At 40.8% G+C, this 24,253-nt stretch overlaps 1 protein-coding gene across 1 annotated transcript in view; it reads right to left on the reverse strand.

Moving 5' to 3' along the window:
* The window catches only part of MYO1D (myosin ID), a 344,632-nt gene that overhangs the window by 201,251 nt on the left and 119,128 nt on the right, over window positions 1-24,253 (reverse strand). The window contains exons 13-15 of the mRNA XM_077749586.1: window positions 22,232-22,306; window positions 16,330-16,462; window positions 2,016-2,182 (exon numbers count right to left, since the gene is read on the reverse strand). Coding sequence (XP_077605712.1) covers window positions 2,016-2,182; window positions 16,330-16,462; window positions 22,232-22,306 — 375 coding nt within the window. The remainder of the gene's footprint in view (window positions 1-2,015; window positions 2,183-16,329; window positions 16,463-22,231; window positions 22,307-24,253) is intronic.

Raw genomic sequence — 24,253 nt, forward strand, 5'->3', positions numbered from 1 at the left:
CTACATTGCCAAATCATTAGCTTAAGCTTCCACCTTTATCTTACTTGATTGCATGCAACATTTGATATGGAAACAATGTTTTTTCTTCCTGAAACACCATCTTATTTTGGCTTCTGTGACATACCCCTCTCCTGGTATCTCTTCTATCTCACTGGTGTTTCCTTCTCTTCTCTTCGGTGGCTCCTTCATGTCAGATCGCACATCTAAATGCCTGCATGGGCCTCTTTCTCTTGTCTATCCAGTTCTAAGACTATATAGATCATCTCTACACTCATGACTCCGGCATCTCTATCTCCAGCCCACGCTTCCGCCTGGAACTCCAGACATGTGCATTTAGTAAATTACTTAATATTTCTACCTAGATTTTTAGTAGCCATGTCAAACCTAACGGTCAAGAGACAAATCTTAATTCTGTCTTTGCGCCTGTTCCACAACCTCTTCCTCAAGCTTCTCTTTCCCAGTCTTAGCTCAGCATAGGGTGCTATGCTCACCCAGGTGCTTGTGCCAAACCTAACTGTCACCCTTTGCTCCTCTCTATTCCTCTCTTATCCAGCCAATCCAGGAGCAAGACTTGCCAACCTTCCCCTAAAACATATCCCAAATCTGTCTATACCCTTGGGTCTATAATAATCTCTTGTTCAAGGCACTATCATCCCCCCTCCCCTGGGTTCCTGTAGTGACATCTCTGAATGTCACCTTGCTTCCTATCCACACAGCAGCCACGGTATCTACTCAGATATCCGTAAGATTGTGTTGTTCCTGGCTTCAAATTCACCCACGGGTTCCTACCACATTTAGCCCAAATTGAAACTGTTCAGCCTGGATTATAAAATTCGACATGATCTGCCCCCTGTCCACCCCTCTGATCTCATCTTACACCACTGCCCTGTCAGTGAGCAGCCTCCAACCATGTGGCTATAGTTGCTACCTGACACGCCACACTTACTGCTACAAGAGAGCCTTTTCCTCACTGTTCCCTCTGCCCGTCTGCTCTTCTCTCTGATCTTTGTATGGCCAGCTCCTACCTGTCATTATCATCTCCTTAGAGACTCTTCTGACCAACCAATATTTTATCTACTTATTCATATTTTGTGAAATCTGCAGTCTAGAACACAGAAAATGTTCAATAAATACTTTTAGACAAACGAACAAATGGAATTTAAAGGGACTTTTATGAGTCTCAGTTGTCCAATATCATTATTATTACTAACAAGAAATAACAGTGGCAATGATATCTTATATATCTTGAATGACTGCTATGTGCCAGGTTCTATTTTAAGTGCTTTATATATAGATGGATAGATAGTTAGATAGATATAGATATATCTATCTATCTATTATTTAATGCTCCAGCAACCCTAAAAAGTAGTTACTATAATTACTCCCTTCTTACACATGAGGAAACAGGCATGGAAAGATTAGGTCATCTCCCTAAGGTCAAAAAACTGACAAATGGCAAAGCCAGGATTCAAACCAGATAGACTAATTTCAAGGTCTTCATGATTAACTGCTTAATATTTTATTATTATGATAATTACTAATACCAATAATGATAAAGCAGCATTAACTGAACATCTATTATGTGCTAGGCACCTAGTTTTCTTTTACTTAGGCTAATTTCATCATTACAACAACAGCCTCATGAGGTAATGTTATTACACTCATTTTATAGAAGCAGAGACAGAGTCAAAAGTTCAATTTCTAGTCTAAGATCACAGAGCAACTGTGTGGCATACCCCAGATGCCAACCCAGACATGCCTCCAAGTCCATGTTCTTTCTACCATACTACACAGCCCACATCTTCCCCCCAACATATGAATCTTTTCTCATGGCCCATAAACTGTAGACTCAGGGAGACTCTCCTGCTGACTCTGAGAAGTCCTTCACATTTGCGGTTTCCGCAACTCTTACTCGTTCAACAGGTATTTGGACTATCTGACATGTGCTGACGAAGCGGCACGCCCGGGGAGGACCCCAGAGGTCTCAGTGTCTTCTTGGTTTAGCCCGTTCTCACCTGTGAAGAAACTTCTCGTACGTCTGGCGGAAGGCAAACCCTGCCCGCCGCACCCTCACATTTTCCAGGAGTCCGAGATACTCTACTTGGTGCCGGCAGCGCTCATCATCAAATATCTGTGGGGATTTCTTGTCATTGGGTTTGATGCAACGTACATAATAGGGCTCCTAAAGAAATAAATCAGCAAATGATAAGTTTCACTGGAGAAAAATCCCAAACTAAGGATGCTAACGTGTAATTAGTGTTAACTGTGTCAAATTAAGCTCAGTGCCTCTAATTTCTCAGACATATCCTTGTGAATAAAGTATTCTCCCTTCCCCTTCAAGATTGGAAGTTCCTGTGCATTTAGCTAAATTTTTGTTTTATTATATTTTAGGAATCATCAGGAATTGTAGAAAGGGGATAAAACTAAGGAGTAAATAGTTGAGACAGGTAAACATTGAGTTTATGTGTATTGATGGAACGTTAAAAAGTTCCAGAAAGAGTAATTTAATAGAAAGAGGCAGGAACCATGGTAAAGAGGAACCAGAGTGAAGAACATAAAACATAAGCACAGCCCTGGCATACAGTAAGTGCTCCGTAGTGTCAGCCGCCATCATCGCCATCACCACTGACATCATCACGTTAGTTTGTGCTTTTGAAAAAGAGATTAAAATTTGTAAGCAGAGAAGTCACAAAGCCTCCTGTAGGTGTCAGGGACTCTAAGAAAGAGCCTAGCAAGAAATCCTTCCCTCTGGGCCAATTAAACTTTGTACCATGCATCAGATCCTAACTCCTCTTAAGTATAAAACTGTGCTGGCATAGATTCTGGTCTGCTGAAAGGTAACAAATTATCACTAGATGAATCAAGGAGGTCAAATGTGTCCTACTTACAGAGTAAAGAATTACTTTCCCTTCTCTGATCTATTACCTAGCAGACACACAGATGCACTTTAATTAAGAGATAGAGTCCTCTGTAGATAATTAGGCAATTTTGAGCTCCACTGTGGGCTGGAGGTAAAAAGAAGTAGTAAATAATTTAAGAAGTAGAAGAGATTTGAAGAATGTGAAGTTACTTGCATTCTGAACGGAGTGAGTTTTCAACATCCGCACAGGAAGCTCCAAGCATAGATTTATCATGCTGTTTTCCTGATGAAAAAGAATGCCACTTTCTTCCTTTTTCTGGGCCCTACGGTATTGGTTTCCTCCTGCTGCTGCTGCTGCAGACTACCACTGAGACTGCTTGAAAGCACAAAGTTGGACAAAAATAAAGATGGCTGCACTAAGGCTCCAGTGAGGTTAGATTCTGAAGGAACCTTCTTCGTCTCTTCCGCAAACCTCCCTCCTCCCTTCTTAGCCTTTTGCTCCAGAAACCCGTGCCAGCCTAAAGCACGAGGAAGGAGGCTGGTATCACCTACACGCGGCTGTCAGAACTGGCTGGATCCTGTATCTCCCTATAAAACGTCCCAGCCCCTTCCTCCAGGAGGGCTTGCAGTTTTTGAAGGCCACGGCCTGCTGCACAAAAAAACTCTCGTTCCCCTTTATCCCAAACTCTGTCTTTGTGTTATACTTCAGCTCTGAAGCACAGAGGTCGGTTTTCGACAACATCACAAATTTGGTGGCTTAAAACAATGCAAATTTATTCTCACACAGTTCTGGAAGTCAGCAGTCTAAGGTGGGTCTCACTGGGCTAAAAATCCTGGTGTCAGCAGGGCTCTTATTTTCTAGAGAACTCACTTTCTTATCTTTTCCAGCTTCTAGAGGCTGCCTACATTTCTTGGCTTGTGGCCTCCTTCCATCTTGAAAGCGAGTAATGAACGGCCTGTTGAGTCTTTTGAATGATACCATCTCTCTGGTCTGACTCTTCTGCATCCCTCTTTCCCTTTGAAGGGCTCTTAAATTTACACAGCGCCTACCTGGATAATGCAGGAGAATCTCTTTATTTTAAGGTCGAAAATCAGCAATCTTTACTCCATCTGCAACCTTCATTCTACCTTGCCATGCAATATAACTTGTTTGCACATTCTGGGGAGCAGGGTCACCAACAGAATATGGCAGAAGTGATATTGGGTTACTTGTGGAGACTCAGCCTTGAGAGGCTTTGAATTTTTGGAACACTTATTCCATCATGTGAAGAAATCGAGGACTAAAAACTGTATGAAGAAAGAGGCCAAGCTGTCCCAGTCATCCAGCCATGGCGTGTGAGCGAGCCCTTTTAGACCATGCAACCTCAGCTGACTAGAGCCACTTGGTGAGCCCAACAGAACTGGCTGGTCAACCCACCAAATCATGAGACACAATACACTGTTGTTCAAGGCACTAGATTTTAGGGTGATTTGTTAAGTTAATAGATGACTGATACTTCTTCCCTATTCTGGAACATCAATCCTTGGCTCAGGAATTAAGCAGAGGATTGACATTATTATAAAGTACAAGCAGAATCTTACTTTAGAAAATAGTGATGAGTGATCAAATGTTCACTGAATCTGTAATGGAAGATTTATATGGGGAGACTGCAGCTCACTTTTTAAATCTTTTTTTTTTAATGCTTATTTATTTTTGAGAGAGAGAGAGAGCAAGCATGAGTGGGGGAGGGGCAGGGAGAGAGGGAGACAGATCAGAGGCAGGCTCTAGGCTCTGAGCTGTCAGCACAGAGCCTGACGTGGGGCTCACTCTCACGAACTGTGAGATCATGACCTAAGCCAAAGTCGGACATATAACCGACTGAGCCACCCTGGCGCCCCAGTGTGGCTCACTTTTTAAAAGTTTAAGTAAATTTATAACAACTTTAATGAGATGGGAGGGAAGGGGTACTAATTATCTGAGGATTTTCTGCGAGTTTCCTGGCATACAGGGCTTTTACTGCTTGATGAATAAACTAAGAGAAGTGTCACCGAGCAAAGCAAATAACAAAATGCTACTACATCTATCTACACACTTTGGCAGTGGCGAACAAGATAAGCATCACACGTGTTGCAAGGGGAGCCCTCTTGCATTGCTGGTGGGAATGCAGACTGGTGCAGCCACTCTGGAGAACAGTAGGGAGGTTCCTCAGTAAACTAGAAATAGAACTATCCTATGATCCCACAATTGTACAATTAGGTATTTACCCAAAGGATACAAAAATACAGATTCAAAGGAGTACATGCATCATAATGTTTATAGCAGCACTATCAATGATAGCGAAACTGTGGAGAGAGCCCAAACGTCCATCAATTGATGAATGGATAAAGAAGATGTGGTATATATACACAATGGAATATTACTCAGCCATCAAAAAGAATGAAATCTTGCCATTTGCAATGATGTGGGTGGAACTAGAATCTATTATGCTAAGTCAAATGAGTCAGCCAAAGAAAGATAAATACTGTATGATTTCACTCATACGTGGAATTTCAGAAACAAACAGAAGAACATATGGGAAGGGGGTGGGGAGAAAAGAGAGAGAAACAAACCACAAGAGACTCTTAACAATAGAGAACAAACTGAGGGTTAATGGAGTGAGGTGAGCAAGGGAGGGGCTAGATGGGTGATGGGTACTAAGGAGGATACTTGTTATGATGAGCACTGAGTTATATGTAAGTGATGAATCACTGATTTCTACTTCTGAAACCAATATTGCACTGTATATTGGCTAAAATTTAAATAAATGCATCTAAATAAATAAATGTATTTATTTTACAAAAAGAGAATAAACATCACACAGAATCAGGATACTTGGGCTTCCATTGTCTCTGCTCTTAACTAGCTATGATGGTCTCTCTGGACCTAATAATCTAATTTATGAATAGAGAGTATTAGGGGTTCCGCTTCAGTAATGACAGACTAGTTTAAACCAACACCCACACTGGGGGCATCTAGAATCGGCAATTCAAGTATTTTAAAACTTTTGCTTGAAGACAGTGGAGGATTACAGCAGCCAGAATCTAGAAGGAGGGGGAAGCCATGGAGGTTTTCTAGTTTGAGAAGTCCCTCTTCCTGGGGGAATCTGCCGACTCCAGAGGAAATAGATGGACCTGGGGCGAGGCTCTGGCAGCCTCGGGGGCTGGCAGGACAGAGATCAGAGAGTGGGGCCTGAGAGGAGCAGGTCATGGGTAAACGGCTCTCACGCTGGGCTGGGACCTGGAGAGGCTGTCACTAGCAATGAAGGTGAGTCCGAAGTGGGCAGTCCCTGCCGGGACTTGAGATGGAACAGCTGGTTTAGAATACTAGTGCTTGCAGTTGCCTAAAAGGAGCAAAGGTAAATCTTTCCTGGAGAAAGACTACATAAACTTAGGCCTCCAGTTATCTCTATAAACAATTCTGCCAATACCACGTTGGGAGCAAGATAAAAATTGCCCAGACACATAAGGAACCGTGATAACAAGAATTAGAAACAGCAAATCAACATACAAAAAGAAACAGACCTACGGAGATTCAGATATTGGAGTTATCAGACAGAACAAATAACTATGCTTACCATACTCAAGACAACAAAAGACAATATCGAGATTTTTTTGAGAACAAGAAACTATAATAAAGAACAATCAAATGAAAAACCTGGGACTGAAAAATACAATGATGGAAACCGAGAAGTCAGTGGATCAGTAGAGGAGTAGATTATAAACAGTTGAAGGCGGGTGAGAAGAAATTCCCCAGTATGAAGCATGGAGAGACAAAAGAGATGGAAACAAAAAGAAGCAAGGTTTATTAAAAGGCATAGCAGATATATGAGATGGTCTGAGTAAGTCCTGAAGGAGAAGAGACAGAAGGCGCAGCAGCAGTATTTGAAGAGCTAATAGCCAAGAGCTTTGCAAAACTGATGAAAACCAAACTGTGACAAATTAAAGAAGTCCTATGAATTATGAGCAGGATAAAAAAATTCTTCACTTAGGAAAGTTGTAGTAAAACTTCTGACTACCAGAGAAAAGCAACCAGAGGAGAAAAGATTCATTATCTTAAGGAGCAATGAACAGACTGACAGCTGACTTCTTGCAAGAAACCATGGGACCCAGAAGACAAAGGAGTATTATCTCTGAAGTGCTGAAAAAACTGCCAACATAGAACTTTGCACCCAGCAACAATATTCTTCTCAAATGAAAACAGTATACAATATTTTCAGGTAAACAAAAGCAGAGACTCTGTCAACAACAGACTTCAAATATAAATGGATGAAATTCAGGCATAAGAAAAATGGTACCAGATGAGGGTCAGTGGTACAGAAAGAGGAAAAAAGAAGTGATAAATTGGTAAGTCTAAACAGATACTGACTATACGTAGTAAAAATAATGATGATGATGTCATCTTGCTGGCCACACACACACACACACACACACACACACACACACACACTTAAATACAATAGCATAGAAGTTGAAAGGAAGGCAAATGGAATTAAAATATTTTATGGACCTTGCACTGTCCAGGGAAGAGGTAAAAGCACCAAATAATATGAGATTTTTTATATTCAAGAATGGAATTGTAATCAATCAAATAACCACCAAAACAATATTGTGATAGAAACCTTCCAGCATAATAAAGAATAATCACAACACTGAGTGGCAGGGGTCAGAGGGTGAGGAAAGGGTGCCTTCTGAAGTTTAAATATTCTGACTTAAAACACTCATAGGCCACATGTGGCAGGAGTCTACTCAGGACAAACGGCTTGCCGCCAGAAGTGTCACAGTCCTTGCAGCAGTCCACACAGCAGTCAGGTGACAGCTTAGGGGCAAAGAGATAAGATCCACATTGGGTGGGCATGGAAAGTGTCCTTGGTTTAAAAGCCTCATGCCCCATAGTATCTAACATCCCTTAAAATAGGTCTGAAGACATAGCTTCCAGGGTTCTCAAAAGGGACATGCTTAATACAAGAGTCACCATACTCAGGGAAGCCCACATATGTCATCCCCACCAGACATTTATTATTCTCTCAGTAGAGATGCAATTTACAAAGAGGGGCAATTTTTATCATAAGAAATGTTTCACAGTAATACTGTCGATATACATCTTACAGGGGTAACAGAGGAAGAGAGTTAGAAATTTAACCAAGGTTTAGTTGTGAAGCAGAAGAAACAGAATTTTGTTTACCCTTTGCCCATAATAACCAATCTAAAAGAAGATTAGAAAGGAAAGAAGAAGAAATACAGAAGCATCAAACAGAAAGCACTAACGAGACAGCCCATTTAAATGCAACATACAGAAACTACATTAACAGTCATGTAGAGTAATGGACTAAATGTATATTCAAAAGACAAAGGTTGTCAGATTGCATAAAAAACCAAATCTTACTATGTGCTACTTAAAACACACATACTTGAAAAATAGGGTTACAGAATGTCAAAAGTAAAAGGGTGGACACAGATATACCACTCAAACCTGGCCAAGAGAGAAGGTGGAATAACTATTTTATTCATGCAAAGCTGACTTGAAGGCAAAAAGTGATACAGAAATAGGCATTTCATAGTGATAAATAACTCAAACACTAGGAAGAAATAATAGTTGTAACTTGAACAAGGCCTAAATAAAGTCTTAAAAAATATTTAAGGCAAAAACAAAAGACACAACAAGGAAAAGCAGGCAAATTCAGAATCACAGTAGATTTTGTCACGTTTTGGCATCGACAAAACTAAGAACTTAGTAAGAATTGGACAACAATATAATTAGCAAACTCGACCTAATGGATGTGTATAGAGTATAACACAAGTTATTTCCATATATATAAACAAAATATATAAAGAATATTTAACAAATTTCTGAGGATTGAAATCACACAGAGTATATATCCTCTGACCAAATGAGATTAAGTTAGAAATCAAGAGCAAAAGGATAATTAGAAAATCTTATACGTTTGGGAATTAAGAAATATAATTCTAAATGACCTTTGGGTTAAAAAGAAAATTACAGTGTGAATTTAGCAATATCCTGAACTTGATAATTTATAAAATTATGTGGGCAAAGCAATCTTCATATAAGGTATCATTGGAGTAGTATAAGTAACTTTACTGAACAGAAAGAAACCAGTTAAATGGAATTTAACCAGTACTGACTGATTACGCACAGGAAGGGTTAACACTGGATTAGACACTAATGACCAACTAAGGGGTGGGGGATGCCTATCCATCCTGTTTAGTAATATAAAATCTTCAGTTAAGGAATCTCTATATTTAATCAGCATTCTATCTCAATTTATAAATGCCACCTCCTCTCTCATTTATAAATACCCAGACTGACTCAGCCTAAGAAACCCTAAATTTGACAAATTCAAGTGTCTTATAAAGATTAAACTGAAAAAGTTAATACTGATCTTATTCTCTCGCATGTTTTAACCTGTTTCTCCCTATATTTTATGTAAAAAAAATTATTTGTGAAAGTACATTGATCGCTCAATGTATTAGCCAGAAGACACCGTATTTAGGCATCTACCTAACTAACTTGCTTTGAAAATGCTGCCAAATAGAGTCACAGACAAATTCAATTTCATTTAATAATTTACCAACCATTGTTTAGGGTGCACCTTATAAGATATCAAGAGATATGCAAAATTAGTAGAACTCACTCCCTATATATAAAAGATTTTTAATCCATGTGGGGAGACAAGGCATGCATTGTGTACAATGTGTAGATTCTGAGACAAAGTGAGGAGTCAGGAACAACTTCTACTTCTGGTGGTGGAGGACTAAGCAATGCTACAGCCTTCCTGATGAAGTCACTAGGAAAAGCACTAGACAGATATAGGGTGGGGGGATCTTCTTAAATGCATCAAAAAGCTAGTAAGATAACCAAGATGAGAGTAAGAGTGCAATGGAAAGGGCTGGGGCAGGGATTCAGGGCTGTTTTCATCTGGACAGATAGCCATGAGGCTACCACAGCTTCTGACAGCCTTGTGGGGCCAGGGGGCTGCAGGCTGGAGCCCAAGGCCACGGATAAGGGACACTGGTCTGCAATCCTGAAGAGCTAATCCTGGGAGTCTGAGGTGAATGCAAAACAATTTGGCCCATCGCTGAGCCACTCCAGATCCTGAAATTGGATTGAGGTGACCCCGGATTATCAGACTTTGTCTGATAGATCTTTACTAACTTAAACTTTCAATTTTTCTGGATTCTTTTTCTTTGACCAGATTTGACCATTTGTATCCTTTTTTTTTTTTTTTTTTTTTACATTCAGTGTAATCACTACTGTATTTGGATTTATTTCTAACATCTTAATTTATCCTGGCTTTCCTATGTTCTTTTGTCTCCTCTTTCCTATGTTTTACAGCACTGTTTATTTCTCATTCTGCCCCCATCCCAATGCATTTCTATTCTTTTAATGACTACATGAAGAAATTTAATATACTTTTGTGTGTTATTAGAATTATAAGCTAAGTAATGTTTTTATTATTTTTCTGAACCAAAACCTTAAGCACTTGAATTCTAACCCCCTACTCTTCTAATTTATATACTATTATTGTGCTACTTAATTCTTTAAAAAAATTTTTTTTAATGTTTTATTTATTTCTGAGAGAGAGACAGCAAGAGGAGGGGAGGGTCAGAGAGAGAGGGAGATACAGAATCCGAAGCAGGCTCCAGGCTCTGAGCTAGCTGTCAGCACAGAGCCCAACACAGGGCTCGAACCCACGAACCATGAGATCATGACCTGAGCTGTAGTTGGACGCTTAACTGACTGAGCCACACAGTCGCTCCTATGCTACTTAAATCTAATCTGTATTTTTTTAGGCTTATTTTTATTTGAAAGCAAGTGGGGGAGGGGCAGAGTGGCAGAGCCAGGGAGAGAATCCCAAGCGGGTTCTGCGCTGTCAGCACAGAGCCTAATGTCAGGCTCGAACTCATGAACTGTGAGATCATTACCTGAGTCCAAGAGTCAAACGCTGAACTGACTGAGCCACCCCGGCACCCCTATTCTAGTCTGTAGTTTTAATCCAATATTATTTTACAGTTTATTTATACATATCCACCTATTTATCAATTTCTTTGCTCTTCTTTTTGCATTTTAGACTTTCATTTTGTATACTCTTCCTCCATCCTGATGTATATATCCTTTAGAACTTCCTTCAGTGTGCTTGTAACCCTTTCTTCTTTTTCAGAAAGATTCTTTATTGTGTCTTTATTCTTGAAACATATATTCATTCTCTTTGTACAGAATTTTGGTTTACAGATCTTTTCTCTCAGCCTGTTATTCTTTTAAGTGGATCTGCTTTTAAGGCATTTTCTTAGTCTTTGATGTTCTGAGATTTCACAATGTGCTTAGATGCAGATTTCTTGTAATTGTTCCAGCTTGGGATATATACCAGACTTCCTGACTCCAGAGAGCGTTATATTTCATCACTGTTGAAATTCTCAGCAATTTATCATTCAATATTGCTCTGCCCATCCTCTCCTTTCCATGAGTAACTGATTAGATACACATTAGACCTTTTCATTTTGTCTTCCATGGTCCTTAGTAGTGTTTCTTTTTGTTTCATTTCTTGGTCTAAGTAGAATCCTGGATAATTTCCCCAATTCTTTCTTTCATTTCTCTATTCTCTCTTCAGCTTTGTCTAAACTGATGTTAAACCTATCATTGAGTTTCTAATTTTAATTTCTATCAATTGCTTAGTTACTTGCTTTTTCTCATATTTTTTGGCCTTTGATTTCTTGAAACATACTAAGCATTCTTACATTTTATTTCTGATAATTCCATTCTAGGAAGTTTTCACGACTCTGAATCTTGTTTAGTCTGACTCTTGGACCTGGTACTTTGTTGCTGTGTGTAGTAATTCTCTGCGGTGAACTCCTTATTTTCCTTAAAACTTTATCTGTGGGAATTCTTTAAGGTCTGATATGAGTGTAGTTCTTCAAAGAAAAAAACTGTGCTTGCTTCTATCTGATGCTTGGGGATACTCAACCCTGACTATTTCAAATTAAATTGTTGGCTTAACCTTTTTAGGCCATCCAGGTAGTGTGAATTTGGATTGAAAACTTCATGAAAACTGAAAATTTACAATTATAAATTCTCAAGGAGTCTTTACTCCTGCCTTGGCTCATTGCCATGGGCCAATATAGGCAGTTTTTCTTTCAGATAATGAGGGATTATTTCTCATTCATCTTAGATGTATCCCTTTGAGGATGCAGCCCTTTGGAGACCTGCCCGTGTGTACGTGCATGTTCATATATAACCGCTTATTAGACACTCTACTTTGGGCAAGCCCTGGGCTTCACTTGAGGACCCAACCTTGAACACCTATGCCCAAAGTTACCTACTTCAGCAAGTTCCCAAAGAGACAGCATATTCTTTTTCTCTTAACTTCTGCCTTCACTTAGTCCCTGGCCTGCATGTTCCTTACTTTCTTGTTCGTTCATGGCTGCATTCAAGAAGTGGATTTCTGGGGCGCCTGGGTGGCTTAGTCGGTTAAGCGTCCGATTTTCGCTTAGGTCATGATCTCGCGGTTCGTGGGTTCGGGCCCCGCGTCGGGCTCTGTGCTGACTGCCAGCTCAGAGCCTGGAGCCTGTTTCAGTCTGTGACTCCCTCTCTCTCTGACCCTCCCCTGCTCACACTGTCTCTCTCTCTCTCCTAGAAATAAATAAAAACATTAAAAAAAATTAAAAAAAAAAAGAAGTGGATTTCTATGTTTTACTTAACATTTTAGTTGTTTTCAGTTAGTTTTCGTAGGCTCTTTCTTCATCATGCTCCCAGCAAACACATTACTCATATATATTAAGACCTTCCCATGTTCCTAGAGGAAACTGATCTAATTTTATTTTCTCACATTAACCTAGTTTGAAGGTAATATTAATCTCATAAAATAAGTTGGTAGTGGTCTCTCTTTTTCCTATCCTCCAAAAACAGTTTATATATAATAGGAATTATTGGCTTCTTGGTGGATTTATAAAATGTATCTGTAAAACCATCTGGGCCTCATGTTCTTGGCAAAGCTGGGAGAAGGCAGACTTCAGATTAGTGATTCAGAGTCTTTAAGGTTACTAATTTATTCAGATTTTCCATGTCTTCTTGAGTTAATTTTGATAACATATTTTTCTAGAAAATGAGTTTTTCAAGTTCACTGGCATATAATTGTTCACAATATTCTGTGCCTTATAAAATTTCTATATTATATGAATACCCCTTTTTTAATTCATAATACTGCTTTTTCTTTTTTATCAGTTTCATTAAAGGCTTGTCTATTTGACTAGTGTTTTGACCTATTACTTTTAATTTTTTATATTTAAACATCATTTTCTTATTTCTTTAGATTTTCTTTCAGATTCTTTTTCTGGTTTCTTGAGTGGAGAGGTGAACTTAACTCATTTACTTCCAATCTTGTTTTTTTAATAAAGGTATAACAAGTCAATCACTTTAGCAGTATTCTACAGATTTTGATAAATTCTTTATCATGTAGGTCCATGTATTTTATAATTTCCATTGTGGTTTATTCTTCAATATGTGAGTTATCTAGGAGAGCATTTTTTCCTCAAGTTCCCAAGCACATTAAAAAAAAAATGCTGCCCTTTATTTTAACGTGCTGTGAGGATGGAGACTGTATCTAAATGGTTATGATTTCCTTTGTGATCTAGTATGTGGTCAATTCTTGGAAATAGTCTATGTATACTTGAAAGGGATATGTATTTCCTATTCCCTGGGTGTAGCGTTCTTTTGATCCATTTAAAGTTTAAATTTGGTTTTCACCATTTCTGCGTTCTCGTCTGCTTGAAACATCAGTTTCTGGTACAGTTGGTTTAAAATCTCCCACAAGGATTGTGAACTTGTCGATGTCTCCTTTGAAATTTTTTTCAGGTTCTTTTTTTTATTTTTATTTTTTTGCTTTATGGAGTTCATGGATAATCACAGCTATATTGGTAGGTACTTAGTTCAAAATGACTGTACTGTCTTGGGTATTTTCATTTATTGTTATTAATCTCTTTATTTGTATTAATACTTTTTGTCTTAAATTCTAGTTCTCTCACATTAATGTTGCTTTTAACCATTTTTTGTGTGGGGGGGGAGAGGTCTGACACATTTTTGCCCACCTCTTCCTTTTTCATCTTTCTGCAAACTGTTCTATCTTGGTGCCCCCTAGACAAGCATATACCTAGATTCTCCCTCTGTCTTGTCTTGTTAGTCTGTTAACATTTACGGTGAATACCAACTATTTACATTTATTCTGTTTTCTAAAAGTAACGTTTTCCTTTGTTGTTTCCCCACCCACCTTCCTGCCTTCTATGGGGCTGAGAGGATGTCTTTATTCTTCTTGTCCCTGTTCCCTCCCTCATTCCCGCTCCTCCACGAACACCCAGACTGTGAAGCCGTAGCACAGACTGCCAGGCTCGGTGCCTACCTCATATTCAGCATCTTTTTTTTTTTTTTTTTTTTTTTTTGCAACAGAATACTTACTTCTAGCTAGGTGGACTGCTGACCAGAATAAAAATGCACTTCCCAGGTTCCCTGGTAACTTGGTAGAGAAAATGAGATGTAGCCAACATGCTGTGTGAGACACCCAGGAAGTCTCTCAGAAAGGGAAGAAGCCCCAGCTGCCATCTGGGGCCAGGAGGATGGATGCCAAGCACTAGTGCGGTTGAACAGAAAGACAGAAGGAAGCGAGGTCCCTAACGACCTTAAGGCTGACATACCTGTCCTGGAATACCTTCTGTACTTTATTCACAGGAGAGAGAAATAAATGTCTCTCTTGTTGGAGCCACTCATTGGGGCGGGGGGGTAGGGGGTGTCTTTCTTTTATTAGCAGCTGAATGCAATTCTTGATACAGAAATTACAGATGGTTCTACAATTTCTATTTTTATTTAGAAAGAGGGAGTATGCATGAGAGCAGGGGAGGGGCAGAGAGAGGGGGAGAGAGAATCCTAGGTAGGCTCCATGCTGGGCATGGAGGCCCCCGAAATGGAGCCTGATTTTATGACCCTGAGATCATGACCTGAGCTGAAATCAAGAGTCAGACACTTAACTGACTGAGCCACCCAGGCGCTCCTAAAATTTGTGTTTTAAAAATGCAATTTTAGAAAATAAAGGTGATTCTCTTCCAGTTAATGAACTATATCTAATATATTTTATAAATTATAACATATTCTATAAACATGTTTTATAAACTTCCGTGTCCTATCCTGTTTCTTCTGTCACACGCCCTCCTTCTAGGTTCACCTTCCCTCTTGCAGGATGACGCAGGTTGGAGCTGACATGCACAGAGAAGCTAAGAGACAAGAGGAAGACTTCTAACGGTGTTCTGGTCTTCGGTCCGGGTATCCTCACCCCTGCCTTTCTGGAGGTTTGATTCCACAAGCCAACAAATTGTGCTTATTTGTCATCATGTGGGACCAAAGAACCTTGACAAAAGGAAATAGAAAGCTACTAAACAGATGTGTTCTTGTGCATTTGCCTAATTTATCCACAGTGAAGTAACCAGAAACAGTATAGGTTTAAATTCTTAGAAAGGAAATTGTTAAAAAAAAAAAAAAAAAGAAAAAAAAAAGGTTAATAATGAAAAATAAAGTACACATGAAAAGCACCAGAACAAAGAGAGAGGAGAAAAAGAAAGAACTAAAAATAATGAGCCCCAGAATGCCGCCTAATTTATCAAACTTATCAACAACAGCAGTTTGGGCTAGAAATCTGCTCTTTAATGAGGGGAAACAGACTAAAGCTATCAAACAGTATTAGACCTGAAAGGAACAATACAAAGCAGAAGCAATGGTCAATAATACAACATTTTATTTCAACTATTTGCAACAGCTTAAGGACAACACTTAAATACTACACTTCCTCTTGAGACTCTAGCTGGTCATTTTATATATGGTCACGAGATACAGATGGCATATTACTATTTTTTTTAATCTTTATTTCCTTTGGGAGAGAAAGAGTGTGAGTGGGAGAGGGGCACAGAGAGAGAAGGAGAGTGACCTGAGCCCAAAGAGTAGGACATTCAACTGACAGAGCCACCCGGGTGCCCCTGGCATATTACTATTTAATTCAAGATTTTTTTTTAAGCCAAGCCCTCTCTTCAGTATAGGACTGAAGCTCATTTTGTCAAGCACACACTCTACTTTAGTTATATACATATATTTTTTAAAGATCTCACAAAGAGTTTCCCCTTGTCAACAACAGAAAAAGCTCAAATTTAACAAAAAGCATTTCATCTGGCACACAAACAACTCTTTCACCCAGCCATGTTGAAAAAAAAAAACAGGGATAAGAATTCTATTACAACATTCATTTTAAATACATATCCTTTGGCACGATTTATCATAATGACCTAAAAGTGAATCCTGCATCATTCTCTATAACATGTATCAAGAGGGAACCAATGACACCAAATGGTGCCGACTACCATCAAAAGTGGTGATAAAATGGATATGTAGAAAAGAAAATAATTACCTTTGATGCAAGGTTGTCCACCAAAGCAATCATAGAATTCTTAAACAAGGTGGCAGCAGTTAGAGGTCGCTTGGTTACCTCTGTAATACTCAGTTTGCCTTCGGGCCACATACTCTTCAGCACAGGATTTGAACTGAGAAGCACAGAAAGAGCAATGCGAATGTTACATTCAAATAAGCTGAACAGAACCTGCTAAGGGCTGCAACCTGGAGCCACAAGTGGACTGCACCCTGGGGCCACATGTGGACTGCACCCTGGAGTCACAAGTGGACTGCAGACCAGAGTCACAAGGCCTACTTGGAGAAAAGAATCCATCCAGAAAATTATGCTGAGAAAGCGTAGTGGCAGATACCATATCACAGATGGAAAAGATGTGTCCAAACTATCCTGCATTTAAAAAAATTCTTGGGGCACCTGGGTGATTCAGTTGGTTAAGTATCCTACTCTTGATTTCAGCTCAGGTCATGATCTCATGGTTTGTGGGTTCACGCCCTGTGTCAGGCTCTGCTGACAGGAGCCTGCTTGGGATATTCTCTCTCTCTCTTTCTCTCTCTCTCTCTGTCTACCCTGACCCTCTCTCCCTCCCTCCCCAAATAAATAAGTAAACTTAAAGAAAAAAGAGATTCTTGGGGCGCCTGGCTGGCTCAGCTGTGGAACATGTGACTCGATCCTGGGGGTCATGAGTTCAAGCCCCATGTTGGGTGCAGAGATTACTTAAATAAATAGACTTCAAAAAGTTCTTTAAGCTTCTTAAAGTGATATCTATATTATCATTACCTAGGAGCCTCAAATGATTAACACATTTCTTACTATACGTAAAATCCAAAGATTTGGGTGGTCCCTGGAGGAGGACAAGCCACTAGTGAAAACCGATACGCAATGTGGCATGGCAGAAAACACGGGCGCGAAAGCAGCTTCTTGTCGTAAGAAACTCACACAGAATAGATAACATGACAAAAAGCCAGCTCCCTCTAACAGGACAGACAGGAATATAAAAGAACCATGTATACACTGCCATCTAGTAAGTCCCTCACTGCAGCTGAATCTGCGCACTCATTTATTGACAGTTACAGTATTTTATCGATGTGACACTAAGAGCGTTGCCATCCAATTCCTATGGTGTACTTCAGGCCAGTTTCAAGGCTAAAAATTATACAGAAATCATTAGTTAGCTCTGTGGACTTATTTTCTAAAACACGCATGGTGGTCTCAACTCCGATTTGCTTCCTGTTTCATTTTGGGTGCCTTTGATTTTAAAGTAACTGGAACTTAAAATGCTACTTCCTAAAAACTTCCCTCCTTCCTTCCCTCCTCCCTTCCTCTCTTCTTTCCCTCACTCCCTCCCTCCTTCCTTCCTTTCTTTCCTTCCCTCCCTCCTTCCTCTCTCCCTTCCTTCCTTCTTTCCCTCCCTTTTTTCTCTTCCTCCCCCCTTCCTTACTTTCTTCTTTCTTTCCCCCTCCCTCCCTTCTTTCCTCCCCTCCTCCCTCTCTCTCTCCTATCTGTGCACAGTTGACACATGACGTTACATCAGCTGCAGGTGTACAACACAGTGACTCCACATCTCTACATGTTATGCAGCCGTCACCACAAGTAGCTACCATTTGTCACCCTACAATGCTATTTGTCAGAAATCTTTTTTTTTTTTTTTTAATACTTGGGGGCTGAGAAGAGAGAGAAAGGACTCAGCAAGGACATTCTCTGCTACCTGCTAACTGTATTTACTACGGCCATCGCTTTGCCCGCTGTTCTTTCCCTGGTGTAAAACTGAGAAAACTGAGGTGGCTCCCCAAATACCTAGTAGCCTTCTGCACGAAGAGGCTCAAAATAACAGCTGTGAGATGCTGGAAAAAATGCCCAGAGAGCAGAGAAGATAAATGGGGGGCTGAAGACTGACCACGTCTGTGCAGAGCGGTACTTCCACCCCTCACTGCTGCCAGCGAGTGGTGCTGACTACCATTGGAAGCGGCGCTAAAACAGTCCCATGATCTGTGTGTGGCTCAGGGACCCCGTTTTACTCCTTGCTGCTCCTAGTCCCTAGTTTTCCAGTGATGCACGCAACCATCACGTCACAGCATAAAGGCATACTGTTTTTCCCGAAATCTTCCATTCTTGTCTTTAGCAGAGAGAGAATTTAAGGCAATGGTTTTCAACCATTAGCGCAGAGGGGGCCTGGATGTCTCCCTGACACTTACTAAATAGAATTTCCAGAAAGTAGAACATGTGTCCTTTGAAAATTCTGATGCAGACCAAAGACTGAAGATCACAGACTTTGGGTCCATGCAGTTTCTGCCCCAAATTCCACCTTACTCACTGTTGGCCACACTGAGAGATTATTCCCATATTACTTTGTAAATGGAGGGAAGGGAGAAGGTTGGAAATGAAGGTAATGAGATGTTTATTACAATTACTACTAAATAGCAGAATTCATACATAGTGAATCAAGAGATCCATACAGTCATTCTAAAGAGAAAAAACTTTTCAGGCCAGTAAGTCATGAATGTAATATTAAAATAGTTTTCAAACATCTAAAAGAACCCTTTTCTTAAAAGGAAATCTTATTTATCCAGAAACCCAGCAGGTTTAAGAGAGAAGACAGAACTCACGTGGCTTAGTAGTGAGATAGTAAAGAGTGAAGTCTGTGCACCTGGCATGTCAGCTGCTCGCCCCTTTCCTCTCCATTTACACACACAAGCAAGTAAGCATTATGGATTCTATGGGTAATACATTTCACTTTCAATTAATAAACTAGAATTCTCACTGCTATCTGACTCCCCAAGCAGGTTTTCTAATAGGGGAGAACAGCCTGTCATACCAATGCAGATACTCCATTCCATGTGACGGTCAGATTTTTCACTGGAAATAAACCCACACACAGCTTTGTTTCTACATTAATCCTGTGAGCCTGGGATTATGTGAGCACACCACTAGAAGATGGAGCTGTTCACACTGAGCTGGACCTGTGGGGGCCCGAATAAATTCATGAAGGTAATGAATGCTGGGGTGCCTGGGTGGCTCAGTCGGTGGAGCGTCCGATTTTGGCTCAGGTCATGATCTCGCCATTCGCGAGTTTGAGTCCCACATCAGGCTCTGTGCTGACAGCTCTGAGCCTGGAGCCTGCTTCAGATTCTGTGTCTCCATCTCTCTCGGCCCCTCCCTTGCACTCTGACTCTCTCTCTCTCTCTCTCAAAAATAAATAAACATTAAAAAAAAAAAGAAATGAAGGTAACAAATGCCACCTTCTATAGCCTCTTGCTACACAGCCTGACTGCCTTCCCCTGGCAACACACGCTGATATTGCCACTGGCAGACGAAGGCCATTTTTCCAATTTGGATTTTGCCATTACCTACAAAGAGCAATGCCAGACTGTGTCATTTGTCCCTCAAAATGGGTGCATTTTATCTGAGAGTTCAAGCACTGGAACTCCTTTCTGAAAGTCCCTTCTCCCCATGACCAGTTCTTACACGGAACCCTCTCGCGTTCCCATGTCTCTATAACTTTCTGGTGCTGAGAGCTTCATCGCTTGGTGGCTTCGTCATCCATATGGACTAACCATTTAATAGCAAAACTTCTTGAAAGAACCATTTAAACACAATGTCTCTACATTCTCATTGTCCATATTCTCTGGAGCCCACTTCAATCAGACGTTTGTTTTCACAACTCTGCTGAGGCCAGGGCTGTCAAGGGTCCGACTGACCTTCACGTCAGCAAATCCCATGGTTAATCTTGGCCCTCACATCATTTTGCTTTTGATTGTATTTCACACAGTTTATAATTTTTTCTTAAAGCACTTTTTGGGGCACCTGGGTGGCTCAGATGATTAAGCATCTGACTCCTGATTTCAGGTCATCATCTCACAGTTCACAGGATTGAGCCCTGTGTCGGGCTCTGCATTGACAGTGTGGAGCCTGCTTGGGATTCTCTCTCTCTACCCCTCCCCTGCTCTCTCTCTCAAAATAAATATTTTAGAAAATCACTTTTTCTTTTGGCTTGGCCTCTGTGACACTAGATTCTGATTTTCTTCCTACTTCACTGGCAGCCCTGTCTCCTCTGCTAGTTCCTTCCTTTTTGCTCGACTCTGAATGCTGGAGAGTGTCCGGGATTAGTCTTTTTGACTTCTTCTCTTCTATTCATCTGTGCTCACCCTCATTAATCTTATGGCTTTAAATACTGTCAACAGACTAGTGACCATGAATTTATATCTCCAATTCCTCCTGTACCACAAGTTCCAGATGCAGACCTGCAATTGTCTAACTGGCATTTCCAGTGGAATGTCCAACATTATAATACGTCCAAGACAATACGCTGATCTCTCCCACCCAGTCAGCCCCTCCCATGGTCTTCCCCACCTCAAGCATCCCTTCCCCATTGCTCAGGCGTCGTCTCAGATTTCTTTTCTCTGTCTCACACCACACATCCTATCCATCAGCATATCTTGTTGGCCTCACTTTTTGTCTGAATTATTAAACTAGTCTATTTGGTCTCTTCATTTCTACTCTTGCCCTTTATAGTATGTGTTTTACATAGTAGCCCTAGTGAGTTCTTTAAAATATAAATCGTGCTCTGTCATAAATTCCAATGACTTCTCTTCCTACTTCATCCTTACCTTGGCTCACAGACTCTTCATGATCTGTGCCCTGCTGACCTTCTTAAATTCATTCCATATTACTCTCCCCACCTCTCATTCTGCTTTTGGCAGCACTAGCCTGTTCTCAAGATACCCATGCTCACTCCCACCTTGGCGCCTTGGCACTGGCTGCTCTCTGCCTGGAATGCTCTCCTCCGCCACGTGTTTGTGGCTTACTCCCTTACTTCATTCAGGTCTCTGCTCAAAAGTCACATATTTTTTTAATGTTTATTTATTTGAGAGAGAGAGAGAAAGGGCATGAGTGGGGTAGGGGCAGAGAGAGAGGGAGAGAGAGAATCCCAAGTCAGTTCTGTGCTGTCAGCGAAGAGCCCAACGCAGGGCTCAATCTCACGAACCATGAGATCATGACCTGAGCCAAAACCCAGAGTTGGACGCTTAACTGACTGAGCCACCAGGCGTCCCAAAAGTCACCTCTTTTAAGAAGCCTTTTCTGACCACCCTTCTCGATAATGCCTCCCTTGCCCCTCCTTGTCTGTAACCTTCAGTCTCCTACCTACTTTATTTTTCCTCATGGCAACTTGTCACTACCGGGGAGTTATTTTCTTACATAAGTGGTCACCTCTGCTGGAGTAGAAGATCCATGCGAGCAGGGACAGAGCCTAAATTTTCTCACAGCTGGACTTCAGGGCACAGAAGAATGGATGGCTCACAGATGTGCAGCACATGTTTGACGGTCTCCTGACCAACTGACTACATAGATTTAGTCAATGAGGGACTATGTACCCCTAGTTCCAAAGAAGAAACTGGCTAAGCACCTCTCCGTCCTTATGGGCCTCTTTGCAAGGCATTCGTACTGGGTTTGAACTTACTATCCTTTGCCTGGTCTCACTTAGCCACATCTTTTCCACATTTTCTTGGACTGTGAAAAGGTTCTGTCCATCCAGATTCGGTCAACACTGATACCAGATATTAAAGTGGTCACTTAGTTGGCGGCAAAGGCACTACCATGGGAATCTGCCACTGGCCTACCTTGGGAACACTTGTAGGGGTGCCAGATGGATGGCAGTAGGGGAGAGAAAAGCTGAGGCAACCCAATGGAAATCAAGGAAAATCCCATTAGCAGCAGGGTCCTGCCCTAAATCTATAATCATAAAGTAATATATTATGTCACTCATTCATTATGATCAAATAGAACCAGAAAATTTGCCAGAAGCTTTAAACAATTGTCACATAAAAGTGATCATGTACATACATATTATGTAATATATATGTCAAAGACCTTAATGGAAAGATAGTTAATAAAATTTTAATCCTACCTGTTATACATGAGGCGCTTGAAATCTTGAAACAAAGTGTCTTTATTTTTGTCAATAAATCCAATGACTGAATAGCTAAAAGAGAAAAAAAAAAACACACACACACAGAAAACATGCATTATTCCCCAAGCAAGAGTCACATTTAAGCTTTTCTACAAATCTACAGGCCTTTCCACTGATAATGATGCAACCAGTTATCTGTAGAGCAGATACCATCCATTTTGTTCTGTGTTTAAAAATATCAGATTTACCTACTAAGTAGAGAGCATATTGTTTCTATTTCTCAAAAGGAGGGCAAACATCAGTACCACCATTATGGTTAAGACTGCCATTTGCTACTGGTTTATTGCTTACCTCAGGTAGAGGACTCTTAAAAAGATAGCTGTGTTTATCATCCAGCACTGCTAAGATCAAAGCAAAACAGCAACAGACAGGAACTACTAGTCTCTTCCGGAGGGAGGTCAAGTGACTTGCCTAAGGTTCTCTCAGTGTATTCAGGGTGGGATAAAAGAATCCAAGGAGAACTGCAAAGGACGGTAAGATTTAGATAAGCAGAGGGGAAAGAGGCTGGGGGATCACACAGGGAAGCAGAGCAGGTGGAGGGGGAGCAGCAGGCACATGCATGGAGACTTGGGAGAAAACCAGGCGGGACAGCGCTCATGGTCCGGAGGAGGGACGGTGCAAGGTACTGAGGGTCCACATAAATTTGAGTTGGTGACGGAGGGATAGGAGCTGCTCTGCTGCAGTGGTGGGTGTGGACTCCAAGGGCAGCAAGGGTGGTGCTGGGGACAGAAAAGTAATAATGGAGGACTCAGGGTGATGAGGACAGCGGCTCCGGGGTGGGGCAAATAGGAACTCCGGATGCACCCGCTCCCAACGGCTCTACCCTGTTGCTTGTCTGTATTTTCCTCCGTAACTATCATATCAATGTAGATAATTCTCAGATGTCTAACCCAGACCCCTCACTGATGTTCCTGCCTCACATATTTGATTCTCTAAGAAGATTCCTCCAGGCTGCACTGTCCATAGGAGCTTCAAGGTCACCAGGTCCAAAACGACTTCCTGCCTCCCGCATCCTAATCTGCTTCCTAAGACCTTCTGAAACCCTGAAGCCACCTGACTCTATCTAGAGTCTAACCTGCAACATTCAAACTTCAAAGTCCTTATTTTGGCCTTTACAACTCATGATTTGATCTCAATCTACTTTTCCAGGCGTTTCTACTTTATGCTACAAAAAGGACACAGTCCACTTAAATGGACCTAGTTACTATTTCCTGAATATTTCTAGCACCCTTCCCACTGCTCCCTTTAAAAATAATTCCTACCATCTATGAACTAGCTACCATCAGCCTTCCTGGGTTTATCACACAGAAGTATTACATCATGTGCTTATTCTAAATTCTAACAATACTGTTATTAGTCACGTGATTATTTTAGACCATCTTTTACTGTCCTGATGAATGCATGTAAATGTGTGCATATATATGTATATGCATACTTATGGGTATAAACACACACACACACACACACAACCATATATGTACATATGCATTTTACATGGGAAGCTCTTCGTGGGCAGAGACCAGACAATACATTGTGCACACAGGGGATCTCCAGTAAGAATCTAGAAAAGGACTGAAGGGCTGAAAGAGAGAAGGGGAAGTCTGAGGCACTGAACATGCTCAAAAGGGTCGGCTAGCATTCAGACTAGGAGTTTAGAAACTTAGTTACTGTCTCAGCTATGCCATAAACTTGAAGTGTGACCTTGGGTAAAAATTTATGGAAGTAAAGACTTTACCTAAGTCTTTTAATCTGTAAATCAAAGGGGGCAGACTATCTGGCCAGCTCCGCTTTCATGCTTCTGAACTGTATGAAAGTGTCCTGTAAGTGAGGCCTGCATTTTCAGCAGGAGATGTCTGCACAGTGCTGGATCCTCCTTCTTAGTATTCCGGAACCTGGGAACAGGACCAGAAAAAGTGGGAAATTCCAGCCACTATTCCAGCCCTAATGGCTAGTTTGACA

The sequence above is a fragment of the Crocuta crocuta genome, unplaced genomic scaffold (genome assembly GCF_008692635.1).
Source record: "Crocuta crocuta isolate KB4526 unplaced genomic scaffold, BGI_CrCroc_1.0 scaffold149, whole genome shotgun sequence".
In the NCBI taxonomy this organism is placed as follows: domain Eukaryota; kingdom Metazoa; phylum Chordata; class Mammalia; order Carnivora; family Hyaenidae; genus Crocuta; species Crocuta crocuta.